Below are 16,958 nucleotides of genomic sequence, written 5' to 3'. Positions count from 1 at the left end.
TTCAATTCTCCCTTTCGCCACTGCTGCGTAATTCTTAGTGTCCATTTGCTTGTCAGTCTTCTCCAAACACTTCACCAAGTTCTCCCCAGACGACTCAAATTCCGAATAAGAATTATACATTTTTTCAAAACTCTTAACACGACGCCCTTCCATCGCACAACAGGAAAAACGTCTCACAGCCAAAAAAATCCGCACAGGAAAAAAAAAAGTCTACTTCGTAGAAATACAACAAACCAAATGAACTCTGGGTAACTGGAAGCAAACTTCTTACCACACAGCCACGACTGACATATGTATGTGAAAGTGTGTATGTTTATAGGAGTGCACTGCCTATTGTTTCGTATATCTGTATATAATATTTCAATAATTTTGTATTAAAATTTACTGAACTCATTTGAATTATTATTATTTTACTATGGAGCTATGTGGTCTTCGAGAGGTGAATTGGTAGCTCCCCCTTAATTTGCTATGAAGTCTTTTTTTATTCTTTGACATATTTCTGCTGTCAAAACGTTCTTGATTATTGAAGAGCAGAAATTTTTAAGTGATGCTGTGGTCAATTTTCTTTAATTCAGGTACACATCTCTGTTGCTATATGAATCTCATTACTAATGACGTCTAGCTAACACTTGTTATGGAAATGGTGCTGTATGTAATATATCTTTTATCTTTTATTTGTGTCAGTCATTTAACTGCAGCCATACTGAGGCACCGATTTGAAGAGTTTTACTCGATCGAATCGAATGGTATCGAATTAAAAGTAATAGTCATTCTATCGATGTCTTTTGCCGAACCACCAGTTACTGGGATGTAAACTAACACACACACATACACAAGCACCTATCTATCTATCTATCTATCTATCTATCTATCTATCTATCTATCTATCTATCTATCTATCTATCTATACAACGGGATTTCTTCAGTTTCCGTCTACTAAATCAAATCACAACGCTTCGGTCAAACCGCGGAATTAGTAGAAGAGACTTGCCTAAGGTACCACGCAGTGGGACTAAACCCGGTATCATGTGGTTCGGGAGCAAGATTTCTACGACAATACCACACCTACGTTTATATTTATATATGGATATATAAATATTTGCAAAATTGTTGTTACTATTCGGTCCACAGAAAATTAATTTCGAGTTAATGTCATTTCATATGTAATCGATATTTTTTCATTCTAGAGAATATCAGATTATATTTAATTCAATAAATAAATTTCATGCTTGAAATGTAATTTCGTTTGTTTGCTTCTTCATCTTAAATTTCTTTCAACACGTGGTTTGAGTAATATAAGTTACACCTTACATAATCAATGCATGTGTTCACACTGTCATATCTTATTTCCAGAAAAGATAGAGCGATTGCAGTTCGGACCAACTCCGAAGAAAAACAGTTAATTACAAGAAACAAGTATCCTCCAAAACTGATATCCTGCTAATGAAAGATATTCAGATAGCTTGAATAAAAGAAGACAGCTGTGCTGATTATATTTATTTAGGCAGAAACACGTGTCAGCATTTTCCGCTTGTCTCTTGATAATCAAGCTCTCTCTAAAAACACAAGGAGCTGGCAAAAAACATTTTCTAAATAATGCAAGTTGAAATCCAGAAGCAATGTATCGAGTAGTTAGGGGAAAATGCTGGTGGCGATGCCACACTATATATGCCGCAACTTCTGTTATTGTATATATAAATTGCTCTACGGGTTATAAACAAGGGCTGATAGCTGCAGGTAAAAACGGTAATAAACTCGGATATTAAACGCCGAAGCACTGCAGGTTCTTTACTCCTCTACAGTAAGTCATTTGGGAGGGCAGTCTCGTCAAAAGTTTTCTCCAAATTTTACAGATTGTTTAAAACTGATCTATAGCATAAAGTGCTCTCTTCATGTAAACAGATAGAAATACAAAGTACAAGATAAAACGATAAAAACAAATTATTCCATACACTTTCTCTAGAACAAATGGAGTCATAATACCTAATGTGCGCATGTATATAATTCTATAAGTGCTAATCACTTAGGGTTAATATTAGGGCTAAAATTAGGGATAGTTAATGACTATGACATGAAAAATAGCACCACAATTACTCATCCTGTCAATCTGGTTAATCGTACTTTTAGAATTATTTTAAGGCATTCCATTACCTAATGCTTGCAACAATGGTCTCCCTCATTGTTATGCCATGAGAAACTCCCATACATTGCTGTCAGGACCAAGATATGAAAACAATAATGTGAGAAATTCAGATTACCTTTTTACCAATATTCACAGTTTAGAACAATATATAAATGCTTATCATCGCATATCGAATTGAATCGAGAATCGAGAAGAGAACAAGGAACATCATGTCAAAAATTCTAATCTTCATCGCATCTACTCTACTTGCTGTCATTGGATCATCGACTGCTTTTCACCCGCCATTTGTTCCTCACACAACTTGTAAGAAGTTTTTACAATTTTATTTATAATTTTATGTTCTTCCTTTATGTACGCAAAACTAAAAGAAATATGCTTTCAATGAATTTAAAGGAAACTATAGGAATTGTTTCATATAGTGTAAGGTAAATTAAAATTCAATTCATAGATGTTATTGTTTCACCTTGCATATCTCATGAGTGTCATTTGGAAAGTGAGGTAAGAGTACATTTTTTTTTCTTTTGTCCCTTCAAGTCGCTGGCGCTTTATTTCGAGAGGAAAAAATAAGTAACTGAATTCAAATGTCTCGTCTTAAACAAATGTCATATGAATACATATTCACAAAATATAAATATAGGCTATAAACAGTATTGCTCACAAAACTGGTAACAAGTTCATATTTTATCACTGTTCTCATATTTCCGGGTCACATACAAAAGAAAAAAAAGTACTTATTCGAATTAGCAACAAATCTGGTTCTCAACATAATTGAAGGGTTTGAAATGTTGAAACCATATGCAACTCGTAATCTCTATTGCTGAAAAAATAAATATACGTCTACATATTCTGCTGCAATTATTATTATTATTATTATTAAATTCCACCGAGGTCGACTTTGCCTTTCTTCCTTTCGGGGTCAATAAAGTTCGTACCACTTACTCACTGGAGAATGATATAATCGACTCTTCACCCAAATTTGAGAGCTTGTGCTTCCAGTAGAAAGGATTATTATTATTATTATTATTATTAAATTCCGCCGAGGTCGACTTTGGTTTTCAACCTTTCGGGGACGATAAAATAAGTACCAGTTGAACACTGTGGTCGATGTAATCAACTCATCCCTTTCCTTATAATTGCTGTTCTTGTGGCACAATTTGAAACTATTATTATTATTATTATTATTATTATTATTATTATTATTATTATTATTATTATAAAAAAATATGTGGGATGCAATTCTTCAGGTTTTACGTTCCGAGTATCAATCATACTATATCTGTATTGTATCACTTTGGAATTGGTTAATAAAACTATGGCTCAAACGCTTGAATGTTAATATAATTAATTGTTCCAGACCCCTAAGTTTAAGAATCAATGATGAACAACACAGCTGTTAGAACGTCAGGCAAAACATTATATTATATTGTATTTGTTTACAACAGCCTTGTGCATCTTGCGGATCATATTCCCTTTCCATCTTTCCGTCATTGATGAAATAAGTATCAGTAATATATATTGAAGATCTAATTGATAATGACTGGGGAATAATAATAATATTAATAATAATTCTTTCTTTATTGGCCACAAAGGCTGCACACAAAATAAAAGAACAAATGAAAACAAGGGCTAGTGGGGGTTTACATAAAAAAGAATGTGTAAACAATAAAAAGCACAAAAAAAATTAACAATAAAATTATAGGCAATAAACTTCTCTAATACTGAAGAGCACCATCCAGGGGTGACTAATGAGCACCACAGATCCCAAGTCATTCTACTCGCCAGATGTATCACGCTAAATGCTCATCTCTTCCCCATGAATTCCAGCCGACAGGCTCATTCTTAGAGTAGGTCCATTTACTCTGGCCATTCTCCCTACATCCACGCATCTTTCAGCAAATTTACTAGTTGACAGTACCCCTCTCTCCATCATCTGTTTCCTTTCCAAGTGAAACTAGAAAAACAGTCGATGAGGGTTTGGCTAAAGAGAAAAGTCACTGTTTCCAGTCCTTTCAGGCATATCTACCAAATTCACTTTCACCGTAGCTACCAAACAGAGGAAACCTGCCTACCTGCCTTTCTCGACAACTAGAAAGAGGTGAGGCAATCTTTACAATGGAGCCGGCCGATAGACGGATCTGTCGTGCACGTGATAGCAGCTGTTTGACATAACCATGAATCAGCAATATTTCGAGCACTGCATGAATGTGTGCATGACGGTATCGTGACTCTGCAAACATCTTGGGCAGGCGCAGCTGACGGCACTAAGATACATATATAATTTATTTTGATACGACAAGGCCACTTCGCATTACCAGTCCAGTGATTTCTAGAAACTATATCTGAGGATTTGTGCTCTAAAGCCTTCCGTAGTATATCAGCGAGCTGATTTTCATTGACACTCAGTATTTTCCTGAGCAATAGCGATGGTATCCGACACTAGTTCGGTGACGCCATTCGCATATGCAAGCATGGGTCTTCTATATCCTAGTTCTTGCGAGATGCCCCTCGAAGCCTTCAACTTTTGCAGTCAGTAAATGAGGAGAAATGGCATCATATACGTACCAAGCGCATAATTCTAAACGGTTCCAACAAGTAGTTACTAACTTTGAACACCGAAAGATGACACCGTATACTGTAGCGATTTAGACTGGAAAGAATGGTCCGAAACCAGCCGCTTTAATGAGAAACGCGTATATTGGAGTTCGACACTGTCGATCGTTCTCGAGTGATCTAAATTGTTCAGACCCTCAACTAGGCCATTTTCTTTACTTACACTTTCTATGATGTATCGCTTGAGGTATAGATTGTCGAGGAATCATTTGCCTGGTATACCACATGTTTGTGCCTCACCTCAACTTGGTCACACCCTGCGTTTAGCAGTGTTATAGAAATTAAAATTGTGTAAGTCACCACCCTCTTGTTCGGGTCGCTTGTCAGCAGCACCACCGCAGGACAGGAGATTTTTCCATTCTACTGCCAATTTTAATACACATTTGACAAAAATTCTCCAAACATGTCTCGCATATAACAATAAATCTCGTAGGACACGCCATGAAGCCTCGGTGACTTTTCTTGCAACCCATCATCGTTTTTTCGTATTTCATCCGCAGTTATTGGCTTCTCATCTCCGGCCGATAGCCACGGCAGGCCATCAAGGTAGACAATAAATTCCACTCTCATCTCCGATTCACCTTCACTCCAAAGAGTTAAGCAAATTACCACTATAAGGCTACGCACACGTGCGTGGAATCAAGTAGCATGCGGCTCTCCCCATCCGTCAAGGATCGAACTGTGGTTTGCTGCCACGTTGCACTTGTGGAAAGGCTTTTGTTACCTTATGCCCTCAAGCATAGGATGGCAATATAATCTTTAACCTCCCTGCCATCACGTCAGTTACAATGCCTTTTTTTGAAGCCTAGTAACTATCTACACAGCCTATCCAGATCGACCGTACAAATTACAAATTTGTGGTCTGTATAGCAAACAACATTCATTTGTGGACAACCTTAGCTGCCTTTACCTATTGGCGTACACGATATTTAATATTTTATGTATATTTGATTAAGATGAACCGATGCTGTTTGCCCATATCCATACTGGCACCTGCGGGAAATCCAGTCGGCAACTGTCAGCCAGTTGGAAACGACTGAGCAGTTTTACAATACTCGCACATACCACCTCTCCTATTAGCTATCCCTACGCAATCCAGAGCTGTATCCAAGACTAAAGAGTAGGACATCTATAAACGTGTAAAAAATTATACTGCCCCGTCCAAAGTAACTAGTCTGAAGGCATCACTTTCACTAATGCTCTCGTTCAGGACCGACTTACCGTCAGGCTCCAGGCTTCCTCAGAAAACTATAATCCCCGCTCCCTATTGAAGATCAATTAAGAGGAGCGGAGATTTCAAAATCGCTTAAAACGGATACAATAGTGTGTGTATTGGAAATCCTGGTCTCATTGGCAGTTATCAAATCCAAACTAGATACGTGAGGTCACTCAGTAGGCAACACTGCTTCCAAGGTAACCCTAGGCCATGTTCATTTATACTATCCACTTTTAACGTCACCATGCTTGTTGAAATGTAAAGAAAAGACGAGAAAACGGGTTTAGTTATTCATTTAGTAGTGACAGAGACAGGGTGACTCGGACTCCATGGGGTTTTGGTTTTCCACTGGGATATCGTTAACCTTTAGAAGCCTTCTGCTGGCCCTTACGTTCGGAATTCCCGCATCGACATCAGTGATCGATTGACACTTATATTATCGAACCCACAAGAATGCAATGTAAAGTCAGTGTCAAGGTAATTTACGTTGTGAACGTAAAGCTGGTAAGCATTTTTTATTTGGCGTGCAAATGATTCTTCCCGCCTTGATATAATAATATTAATTATGATAATCATCCTTTCTACTGAAGGTTCAAGGCGTGAAATTTGTGGGAGGGGTGTAGTCGATCACATCGACTCCAGTGTTTCACTGGTACCTAATTTATCGACCCCGAAAACATGAAAGGCAAAGACAAATTTGGCGCAATTGAACGTCGCAACAGGCGAAATAGCGCTAAGCATTTCGTTCAGCATGCTAACGATTCCCTCTAATAATAATAATAATAATAATGATAATAATAATAATAATAACAATAATAATAATAATAATAATAATAATAATAACAATAATAATAATAATTGCTGCCTTAGATATTATGACTGATAAATGGCATGGAAAACCTCTCAATGGCAAATACCCAAAGAGAGCGAATAATGCAGATATTGACAAAGCCCTTACCCATCAATGGCTAATGGCCTCTGGCTTAAAATCAGAAACAGAGGGGTTTATCATAGCAGCCCAAGATCAATGCCTACCTACAAAGAACTACCAGGCCAACATATTAAAGAACGGCAGTTCCCCATTATGTCGTATATGCCAACAAGAAAATGAGACCATCGATCATGTTGTCTCCATGTGCAGTTTGCTTGCGCCTACAGAGTATCTCAACAGGCATGATAGAGCTGCACAATTTATTCACTGGGTAATTTGCAAAAACCTGGACTTGCCCCATAATAAAAACTTGTGGGAACACAAACCACCCCCAGTACCTGAAAATGATCACATTGCACTCCTCTGGAACTTCACCATTCAAATTGACAGAAAGATAGATGCAAATAGGCCAGACATCATACTGAAAGACTTCAGACGAAAATCATGCCTCCTCATTGATATGACTGTCCCAATCGATATAAACCTATCTGTCAAGACCTACCAAAAACTGAGCAAATATAAAGAGCTTGAAATAGAAATGAGCAAAATGTGGAATCTGAAGACGAAAACAATACCTATTGTCATAGGTGCCTTGGGAATGACAGCGAAACGGGCTGATTACTACCTAGCTCAGATACCAGGAAACCCCAAAATGGCTGAAGTTCAAAAGATAGTGCTCATGGGAACTGCTCATATCCTACGTAAAATACTGTCTATGTGATCTCAAATTTTAAAACATTCCCTAGAACAACACTGTACAAATTCAAATATATGGTACCCTAGGCATAACATCTACATGAACTTCTAACTTGTTGTCTCTTGAGGTCTCTGGGTGAGACTTGGATCCAACTTGTACAAATGCAAAGCAAAAGTCAAACATAAAATAATAATAATAATAATAATAATAATAATAATAATAATAATAATAATAATAATAATAATAATAATAACAAGAACACTCAGAGAGTGCAAACCTCCGCCAATACAACACCAACGTCCTCTCAACGATTAGTCGGGGATGATTTTTAAAATGAGAATATCTGAAATAGATTCCTCTGCTCTCACAAACGAGAATAGTAAAAATGAACCCGACCGCTCTCAAAAATTAAGTAACAAAACCGGAAAAATAATCCAGAATCCTTGTCTGGTACCGGATCAATCCCAAAATCTAATCAGTTCGATCCAGTCACAAAGCCAAGCCTCCCTGAAATTTTCATCCGAATCCATCCAGCGTTTATCTACCTTACTAACTTCATAGCAGCTCGATGAAGATTATTCTGATGGCAAATATTTGATGCCGAGAAGCTGGCTCTGAATGAAGAAGTTGGGACTTAAGTTCCCATATCCATTTGAGCGCTACTCGGTGTTATCTCTACTAAGCATATTTTGCTTCCACCTACTCTCTCTCTTTCTCTCTCTCTCTTACTCCCCGTCTCTTCTTTCTTTCTTTCAAAATATACACAGATATACATATAGACATAACAGCATGCATACACACAAACCCTCACATACAAGGTAATCATTAGGAATAATGGGGCGGTAAGATATATATGTTAGTGCATAAAAAGGAATGTATAACGTGAGTTAGGAAATCATGCATTTACAACTTTAGCATAACCATGGGTTACTCTGCCTTCCTGCAGTTGACAAGTCTAATAGGTTTATACTTGCCTTGTGAATTAGGTAATTGCTTCCCAAATCTGGGCAGCGCGGTCTATAAGGTCGCTGAACATCTTACTGCAGTTGATTACGCTCTGGCTGTCTTTGAAGAAAAGGGGAAAAAATCTACATAGAATGTTAAAAGAAAACTTGCCTAAACATTCACTTCGACCACGAAATAAAATCTGTTAACGTCCTAGACCTTACACAAGACCTTCGAAGATAGTTATTCTCTCCCTGTCAAAATCTCAACGAGTTGCTGTATTCTAATAACAGATTCTCCTTATCCTTATAATAACATGTCAATAGTTTATATCAATGCGATCAAGGAGCAGATTTTAACGCCCAATTCTATAATGAAACCCATGATGGCATTGGAGGCTTCTCGATCCTAGTAGGATCGAGTATTATGTAAGTACTTCATCAAAGCACTTTCTCCGTGGTCCCTCTCTTGTTAAACACACACCCAGCTGCATCTCGGAACACCATCTCACACGGACTGCAGATATAAACTTCAAAGATGAGACACAAGTAAGACACAACCATTCGTGACGTGAGTTATCAGTCGCCACCGAATCTAATAGCCTTGAAGACACATATTTCGAACATGACAGACACTACTAATTGTACTGAGTGGAATATTATCAATCGTGGTGGTTGTAATATTACTGGTAGCCGCGGTGGTGGTTGTAATATTACTGGTAACCGCGGTGGTGGTGTAATCGAAAATAAGAGCGGCCACCAAAGTAAACTTGCTAGTGATGATAGTAGCAGCGGTAGAACTATGAATCAGATCAATCAGACACTCGTTGCTAGGATGCGATCGGCTACCTACGCTGCTTGTAACGCCCAAAACCTTCCGACAGTCCTCACCTCTATTACTCTGACCTCCTAAGTTTAGAATTAAACATAACTATGTGTGGGATGTTATGTGGTATAGACAGCCATCCTGCAACTTGGTGGAAATCTCTGTTCCCAGGGAATTTTTTCGAGATCCTTTATAGATATTTCTCACCAGAGCATTGGCTTTATAAAATATCTGACCGTGAAGATGCTCACTGACCTAGAACGGTGTGAAGATAAACGTGGTCTACAAGTGCATTGTTTTGACACAACTCTCATAGTTAGGCAACAAAATCCACAGCCGATCTCATTTAGTTTAGGGTTTCTTTCCATCCTTACTAATTTAATAACAACAAACTTTGGCCAAGTAATATTAAAACTGAAAACAAAAGGAGTATAATTATCACATGGTTAATCAATTAATACGATCCAAAGAGTACTTAAACTAAATACACAAGAACTAAGACAATCAAGATCCAAGGAGGAAGAAAAATTAAAAACCCTGCCTTACATCTCCACACACAACCCACACAACAATGAGGCCTTCAACAACATACTCCACAGCACAGCTCTACTCAAGAAAGACTAAAAAATGAACCAAATCCTCAAAACACATGCAATCATCAAAGTAAGAGGCAACCAAAATCAATGAAAAATATTTTAACCCAGGCCAAATTACACTCAACAATAACCACTAAAACCAACAGTAAAAAGATGCGTGAGACCCAACTGTGGGATTTGTGTCAACGTAATAGAAAGATCGGAACATCGATTGGAACAAGGCCATAATTTCACAATAAAAACTAATTTTACATGTGCATCGGAGAACTTGATCTACCTAATTACATGCTCTGGATGAAAACGGCAATATATTGGACACACTAAAAACAGCCTACGTCAGAGGATCCCGGAAAACAGGAAAATACCTCTCAGCCAGCACATCGACAAATGTGCTCACAACAAATTTCCCAAATTCACAACGTTTCCATTATACAAATTTAAAGACAATGCTAGCCAAAATGAATGCATTAGCAAGGAAATATTTTTCATAAGAAAATACCGACTAAGTCTAAAATCTCTAAACTAGCAACACTGAGACTTTCATATATATTTTTTATATATTTATATGTGGATTTGCAAGTTATTCATAAGAAATAAACAAAGGGGATCGAAAAACCCGATTTCTATTAAAACCATAGGGGAAACAACTTCACCATGACTTCTCCTCCTCCCCCTCCTCCTCCTCCTCCTCCTCCTCCTCCTCCTCCTCCTCCTCCTCCTCCTCCTCCTCCTACTACTACTATTGTTATTATCATTACTGCTGCTGGCTATTTGACGGCTACAACCACTCCTAAAAAACAAGTCCTGACCACTATTTAATTTACAAAAACAGATAGTAGTAATCTACTATCACAGCGAGTTGAAATTACCATGCCTTCAGAACGGAACGAAAGGACCACGTGCGCATGCAAGAAATAACAGTAAACTATGAATGTCATTCTTAATTTCAATTTCAATTTTATTTTATTAATAGCCCTCTTCTCTTTTCACATATTTTATACTCATTTTGGATCTTTATAATTTGATGGGCAACATTTTTTTATGTAGTGTTTTGGTACCGAAACACTTTCACACTTCGTATACTTGTATATTTTGTGGTATAGAACAGATAACAATGTTTGTATTCGAAGTTATTTCACGTTAAAAATTGTCTTATTTCGATAATTTCAACTAACCACTGACGTCTATTCAGTTGAATACAGTTAGTGCTGTGACGGTGTATATGGTATTAATCCCCGTTAGTTCTGACATTTCCGATTAACTAGACTGTTCGTAAACAAAGGGGAAAAAGCCATCAAAATACTTGAATATTGCCTGCACTTGTTATTGGAGCTGGCAGAATTATTAATGCACCTCCAACTCTAGTTTAGGGTTAGGGTTCGGGTTTTAGAGTTAGGGTTAGTTTTAGGATTACGGTTAGGGTTATGATTATTTTTGCCATAACCTTAACCCTAACCCTAAAATCCTATGACTCATAACCATAACCCTAACCCTAACCCTAACCCCAACCCTAACCCAAACCCTAACCCAAACTCTAAAACCCGAACCCTAACCCTAAAACCCTAAACCCTTACTAGGGAATAATGATATAATTAAACAGGGAATAACACTCTTAACACCGGTAAAAATTATTGTTTATAAAAAGAGCACTGACTGTATTCAGCTGAATAGACGTCAGTGATTGGTTGAAATTACAGAAATACGACAACTTTAACATGAAATAACTTGCGATGTACAATTTATTGTTAAGAAGGCTAAGAGAAAAAGTTGTTTTGTATGACACATTCTACCAGTGTCCAAAGTTTGAAAGTGTTTCGTTAAGAAAACAAGTGTTGCCCGTCAAATCACAAAGATCCCTCATTTTTGATAAGGTTTTTCAAAAAAAAAAAAAAACCGAAACGTGTAATGTAAATTAATTAAAACACCCCCCAAAAATATTTTTTAAAAGTGGCATTTTCATTTTTATTTATCTTTAATATCTACTTACTTTACAAATCTTTTCAAATTTATATATATATATATATATATATCACGCTGATGACAATGCGCATTTGCATTGATTAAACCTTAAAATGACGCCACCTCGCTGGTTAGGCCAGCAGGCCAACGTTCTCCCTGATCGAAAGTTGGGAACTGGAGCAACGTGAAATGTTTGTCTAAGAACACAACGCACCATCCACCTAGGGAATTTCCATCATTAGCTTACAAAACTACATCAATATTCCAAATTTGAAATCAACTGAAAGAAAATAGAAAGCGTTGAAAAATGGAAGGTAAACAGAAAGATCACTAATAACAACAACAACAACAATGATAATAATGATAATAATAATAATAATAATAATAATAATAATAATAATAATAATAATAATAATAATAATAATTCTTTCTATATTGGCCGAACACAAACCATAGAGGATGATACTCAGAGGAGGGACAGTGAGGTCAAACGTGTTAACAGCCAACAAACACAACGATTAACAGAGAGATTTAATCAACAATATGCTTCCGCAATAGGGGTGGGGAGTTCCACTGCAAGGTGACCAAAGAGACCTCATGTACTTTGGACCCCTTTTACATCAATGGCTCCTGAAGAAGGCACACTTTCTTCTTTCCTTCCGGCCTACAGACGCACACTTAGAGTAGGCCCATTCACGCGAGCCATTCTTATCACATTCACCCACCTTTCAACGAACTTACTGGGTGACAGTATCTCACGCTCCTGCCTGACTTTTCTTTTCAGGTGGAACCTGAAAAAGTTAATGAGGTTTGGCCAAAAAGGAAGTTACCCATCTTCAACTCTTTCAATCGCATCCAATGCACAACCTCTTTTGCATAACCACCAGGCAGAGAAAAATTGCCCCCTCCTTTCCAGCCAAAGGAAAAAGTCTACATGGGCTATTTCCATTCAAAAGCTATTAGCGTAGTTCACCCCAAAACTGAAGAATCTGAAATTAAAAAAAAGAACGTTACACAGAATAAGGAAAACGTAAGAATGATGTTGCCATAGTGTGCAAACCAGCTTGGAAAAACTTTTATCAGAATCGATTCGCAGAAAACCCCTGGTTCTGGATGTATATACGAGGAGGTACTGAAAACTTCCTGGCTTTAAGGGTGTCGTGAAAGGCCTGGCTGGAGTTTCAAACTTCCGAATGCTTTTACAGGTCTACGAAAAACTGAAGGACCGCTGCAATAAGATGTGAATCTGAGAGCAGAATATGTTGAATAAAATTGTAATTAAGCAATCCTCCTGTATTTTCTTTAACCCAAAGGCAGGAACCTTTCAGCACACCCTCGTGTGTGTGTGTTTGTGTGTGTGTATAAACATGCATTAACACGCATCCATTTAGATACACTACCACCTTAACGAATATAGAATTATGCATACACAAACATATACATTCCCCCCCCCCCCACACACACACATATATAAAAAAAACTTTATACCCATGCGCACACACGCACACAAGCACACTCATATATGCATATATATACCCACATCCCCTGTACACATATTGACATAGCTCATTTTGTGTACCACATTATATTTGATTTTTTTTTTATTTCATGTTTATTCTTGATGCCTTGTATGCGCTATTGTGTTGCTTTTATGAGAAAACTTCTTCATATCTTCGTTTCTTTACGCGACATTTACCAAAATGCATTGTAATAGAAACAAGAGGAACACCAAATAAAAACGAGGTACCTTTTGAAAAGTCATCTAAGAGACACATCTGCACCTAAGATACACCACGACTGTTTGTATAGCATCTCACCTGTAAGGTACAGTGCATGATGGGTCGAAACGATCACAGTAAATAAAGAGATTCATGAATTCCATTTTCTTTCTCATCTTTTATATAAACATATATTAATAGATGAAAGTGTACGTAAGCATGTATGCTTGATGAATCATACTGTTATTAGTATGCATGAGTCATTCTTATATCGGATCTAGTTTAAAACAGGGGCACCAGTTTTCATTAATGTTTTATGTAGTGTTTTTGGTACCGAAAGACTTTCAAACTTCGTATACTTATCGATTTTGTGTTATAGAACAGAAAAAAATGTTTGTATTCGAATTTATTTCATGTAAAAAATTGTCTTATTTCGATAATTTCTACTAATCACTGACGTCTATTCAGTTGGAAACAGTTAGCGCTGTAACGGTGTATATCGTATTAATCCCCTAACCCTAACCCTAACCCTAACTAGACTGTTAACCCTAACCCTAACCCTAATCCTAACCCTAAAACTAACCCTAACTCTAGAATCCGAACTCTAAAATTGTTACACACATAGATACGCACAGCGTAATTTATTATATAAGCAATATATGCGTATAAATTACGATTAAATCAGATGAAATATGTCACAGGGAATAACATTTTTATGACCGCCCAGCAGTAACTCTATTCAGCTGAATAGACGTCAGTGATTGGTTGAAATTACAGAAATACGACAACTTTAACATGGAATAACTTGCGAATTCCTTTTTTTTTTTGTTAAGAAGACTAAGAGTAAAAGATGTTTTATATGACATTCTACCAGTGTCCCAAGTTTCAAAGTGTTTCGTTAGTGTTTTTAAGAAAATACTGGTGCCCCCGTTTTAAACTAGACCCCTTATATCTAACCCAAATTGATATTCTTTTCTATTGTTTTATTTTTGCATTTAGATATTTGTAATCACCAACCGTACAACATTTTCAGTCATATTTGCTGCAACTCTCAGCTTACACCCATAAATGGATTTAGACGTCCTTCTTGCTGCGGAAATGTAGGATTTGATATAAACACGAAATTATGCTGTGCGGGTGCATTAATTACAAGAAATGGCGCACTGAACGGTTGCTGCGGTGCGCAATCGATAGATACATCACTTGCAGATTGTTGTAACGGCGCTCCAATAACGCGAAACATGCATGTATGCTGCGGCGCAAAACCAATTCCGCGGAAAACTATATATGATGTTTGTTGTGGGACGGTAACCATGGATTTCACGAAGTCAGTTTGTTGTCAGGGTGTTGTAAAGCATATCGAAGACACTTTTCCTGGAGGAAATAATAACATACCACACTCATTTGCTTGCTGTGGATCGTCCGTTTTCGAAACATATTCACACTTTTGTTACTATGGACATATATATCCACGAAGGAGTTGGGTGCCATGGTGGCAGTTGTGGCATGGTTGATTTTAAATCGGTATCGATTAATAAAGTTCATGTGCATGTAAAAATGTGTTGTTTTCAATTTTGCGTTGTATAAAATATATACAGTTCTTTTGTATAGTCATTGAACATGTTTAATACCAGAGAAATTATTCGAAAGGGTTTCTAGCTGTGACGCTCCCGATGTTTGTTTTAACTTTATTTTCCAGACATTGCATCATCTATCATTGTTAAATTAAAATTGTTGATAATAGAAATTTTAAAAAATTGCATACTGTAAATTCTTTAATCTTTTGAAAACTAGCAATTATTTCAATTTTATGTTTCATTTAAGGCAAGTGTGTGTTCAGTCCAATAAAATATCGAATACAAAATCCAAAATACACATTCTAAGTGATATCTTGGCTTTGCTCATTGAGATACTTTTTAATTCTCAAAATACAAGCCTCTTAAGCTGTAAATTAGGAGTGTTATTGTCCGCGAAATGTTCGGTTTTTAAAGCAAAAATAGGACATTAGCTTCATAATGATTTATACGAAAATGATTTATACGAAAATGATTTATACGATCAATAATATTTTTGTTGTTGTTGGCACTCCGTCGCTTACGACGTCGAGAGTTACAGTTGATCCGATCAATGGAACAGCCTGCTCGTGAAATTAACGTGCAAGTGGCTGAGAACTCCACAGACACGTGTACCCTTAACGTAGTTCTCGGGGATATTCAGCGTGACACAGTGTGACAAGGCTGACCCTTTGAATTACAGGCACAACAGAAACAGGAAGTAAGAGTGAGAGAAAGTTGTGGTGAAAGAGTACAGCATCGTTCACCACCATCCCCTGCCGGAGCCTGGTGGAGCTTTAGGTGTTTTCGCTCAATAAACACTCAGAACGCCCGGTCTGGGAATCGAAATCGCGATCCTTTGACCGCGAGTCCGCTGCCATAACCACTGGGCCATTGCACCTCCACGATCAGTAATATAATTACTGCTTATTCTATCATCACGTACGCAGATCCATTTTTCCCTGCTCAAAGAATTTCCCCTTTTTACTGACGAAAAACTCTTCCAGACGAAATTTTGCATCTCTTTGAGAGTGCATTCAATGAATTTTGAAGAAACTAAGAAAGGTGGAAATGTGAAGAAACAATGCAGGACGAATATGGAAGGTACAACAAAACTTCCCACCCAAACTTCAGTGACTTCTGCTGTGTCTACAAAGAAGTGTAGATAAGGGCATTCTCTTTCATATGACAATGAAAGATAATGCCCTTATGAGTATTTGAGTTTTCAAGATAATTGCTGCGTTTAAATTTGTCTTGATGATTCTGCCGTGGGGAAAAGCTCGTAAAAGAAAATACCCTTCCATTTCCACCAACTTGAAAACAAGCTACTTTGGAGGTTGTTTGTCTTCGTTCACTGCCATTCTCCCAAGATGTTTTGCACTTTAGTTGTAATGGATAATCCAGTTTTTGTTCCTATCTTCATTTTCTTTAAAAAGTATCGCGTTTTTGATGTTTCTGCAATGAATCGCATATGGAAATCCATTGGGAGAGGTTAGCCTCATTCAATTTTTGTGAGAGCCAAACACTGAATCTGCTGATGTAACCAAGTTGATACAGATCTTTTCCAACATCCGATTTTGATATTTAGAAAATATCCGCGTATTACATAGGTTGGGATCACAACTAATCTCAGTTGGCTAGCCAGAGCAAGGTGCATCTTGGTCCGTAAAATTTCTCGATCGAAATTTAGAAAACCACTTACGGCACACACGTTACATCACAGCATCTTATCCATATTAAGCACATATGTTTCTATTGGTTTCCG

At 37.2% G+C, this 16,958-nt stretch overlaps 1 protein-coding gene across 1 annotated transcript in view; it reads left to right on the top strand.

Annotated features, from left to right (window-relative positions):
- Positions 1 to 15,190, top strand: part of LOC149134375 (uncharacterized) — a 67,905-nt gene extending 52,715 nt beyond the window's left edge. Inside the window, exon 2 of the mRNA XM_089356384.1 lies at positions 14,640 to 15,190. Within this exon, the coding sequence (XP_089212510.1) occupies positions 14,640 to 15,154 (515 nt within the window). The 3' untranslated portion in view covers positions 15,155 to 15,190. The remainder of the gene's footprint in view (positions 1 to 14,639) is intronic.
- The last annotated feature ends 1,768 nt before the right edge of the window (positions 15,191 to 16,958 follow it).

This window comes from Octopus bimaculoides, chromosome 8, assembly GCF_046866305.1.
Source record: "Octopus bimaculoides isolate indiv1 chromosome 8, ASM4686630v1, whole genome shotgun sequence".
NCBI lineage: Eukaryota > Metazoa > Mollusca > Cephalopoda > Octopoda > Octopodidae > Octopus > Octopus bimaculoides.
Note: the sequence above shows the minus strand (reverse complement) of the source record. Positions and strands in the feature narration are given on the sequence as shown.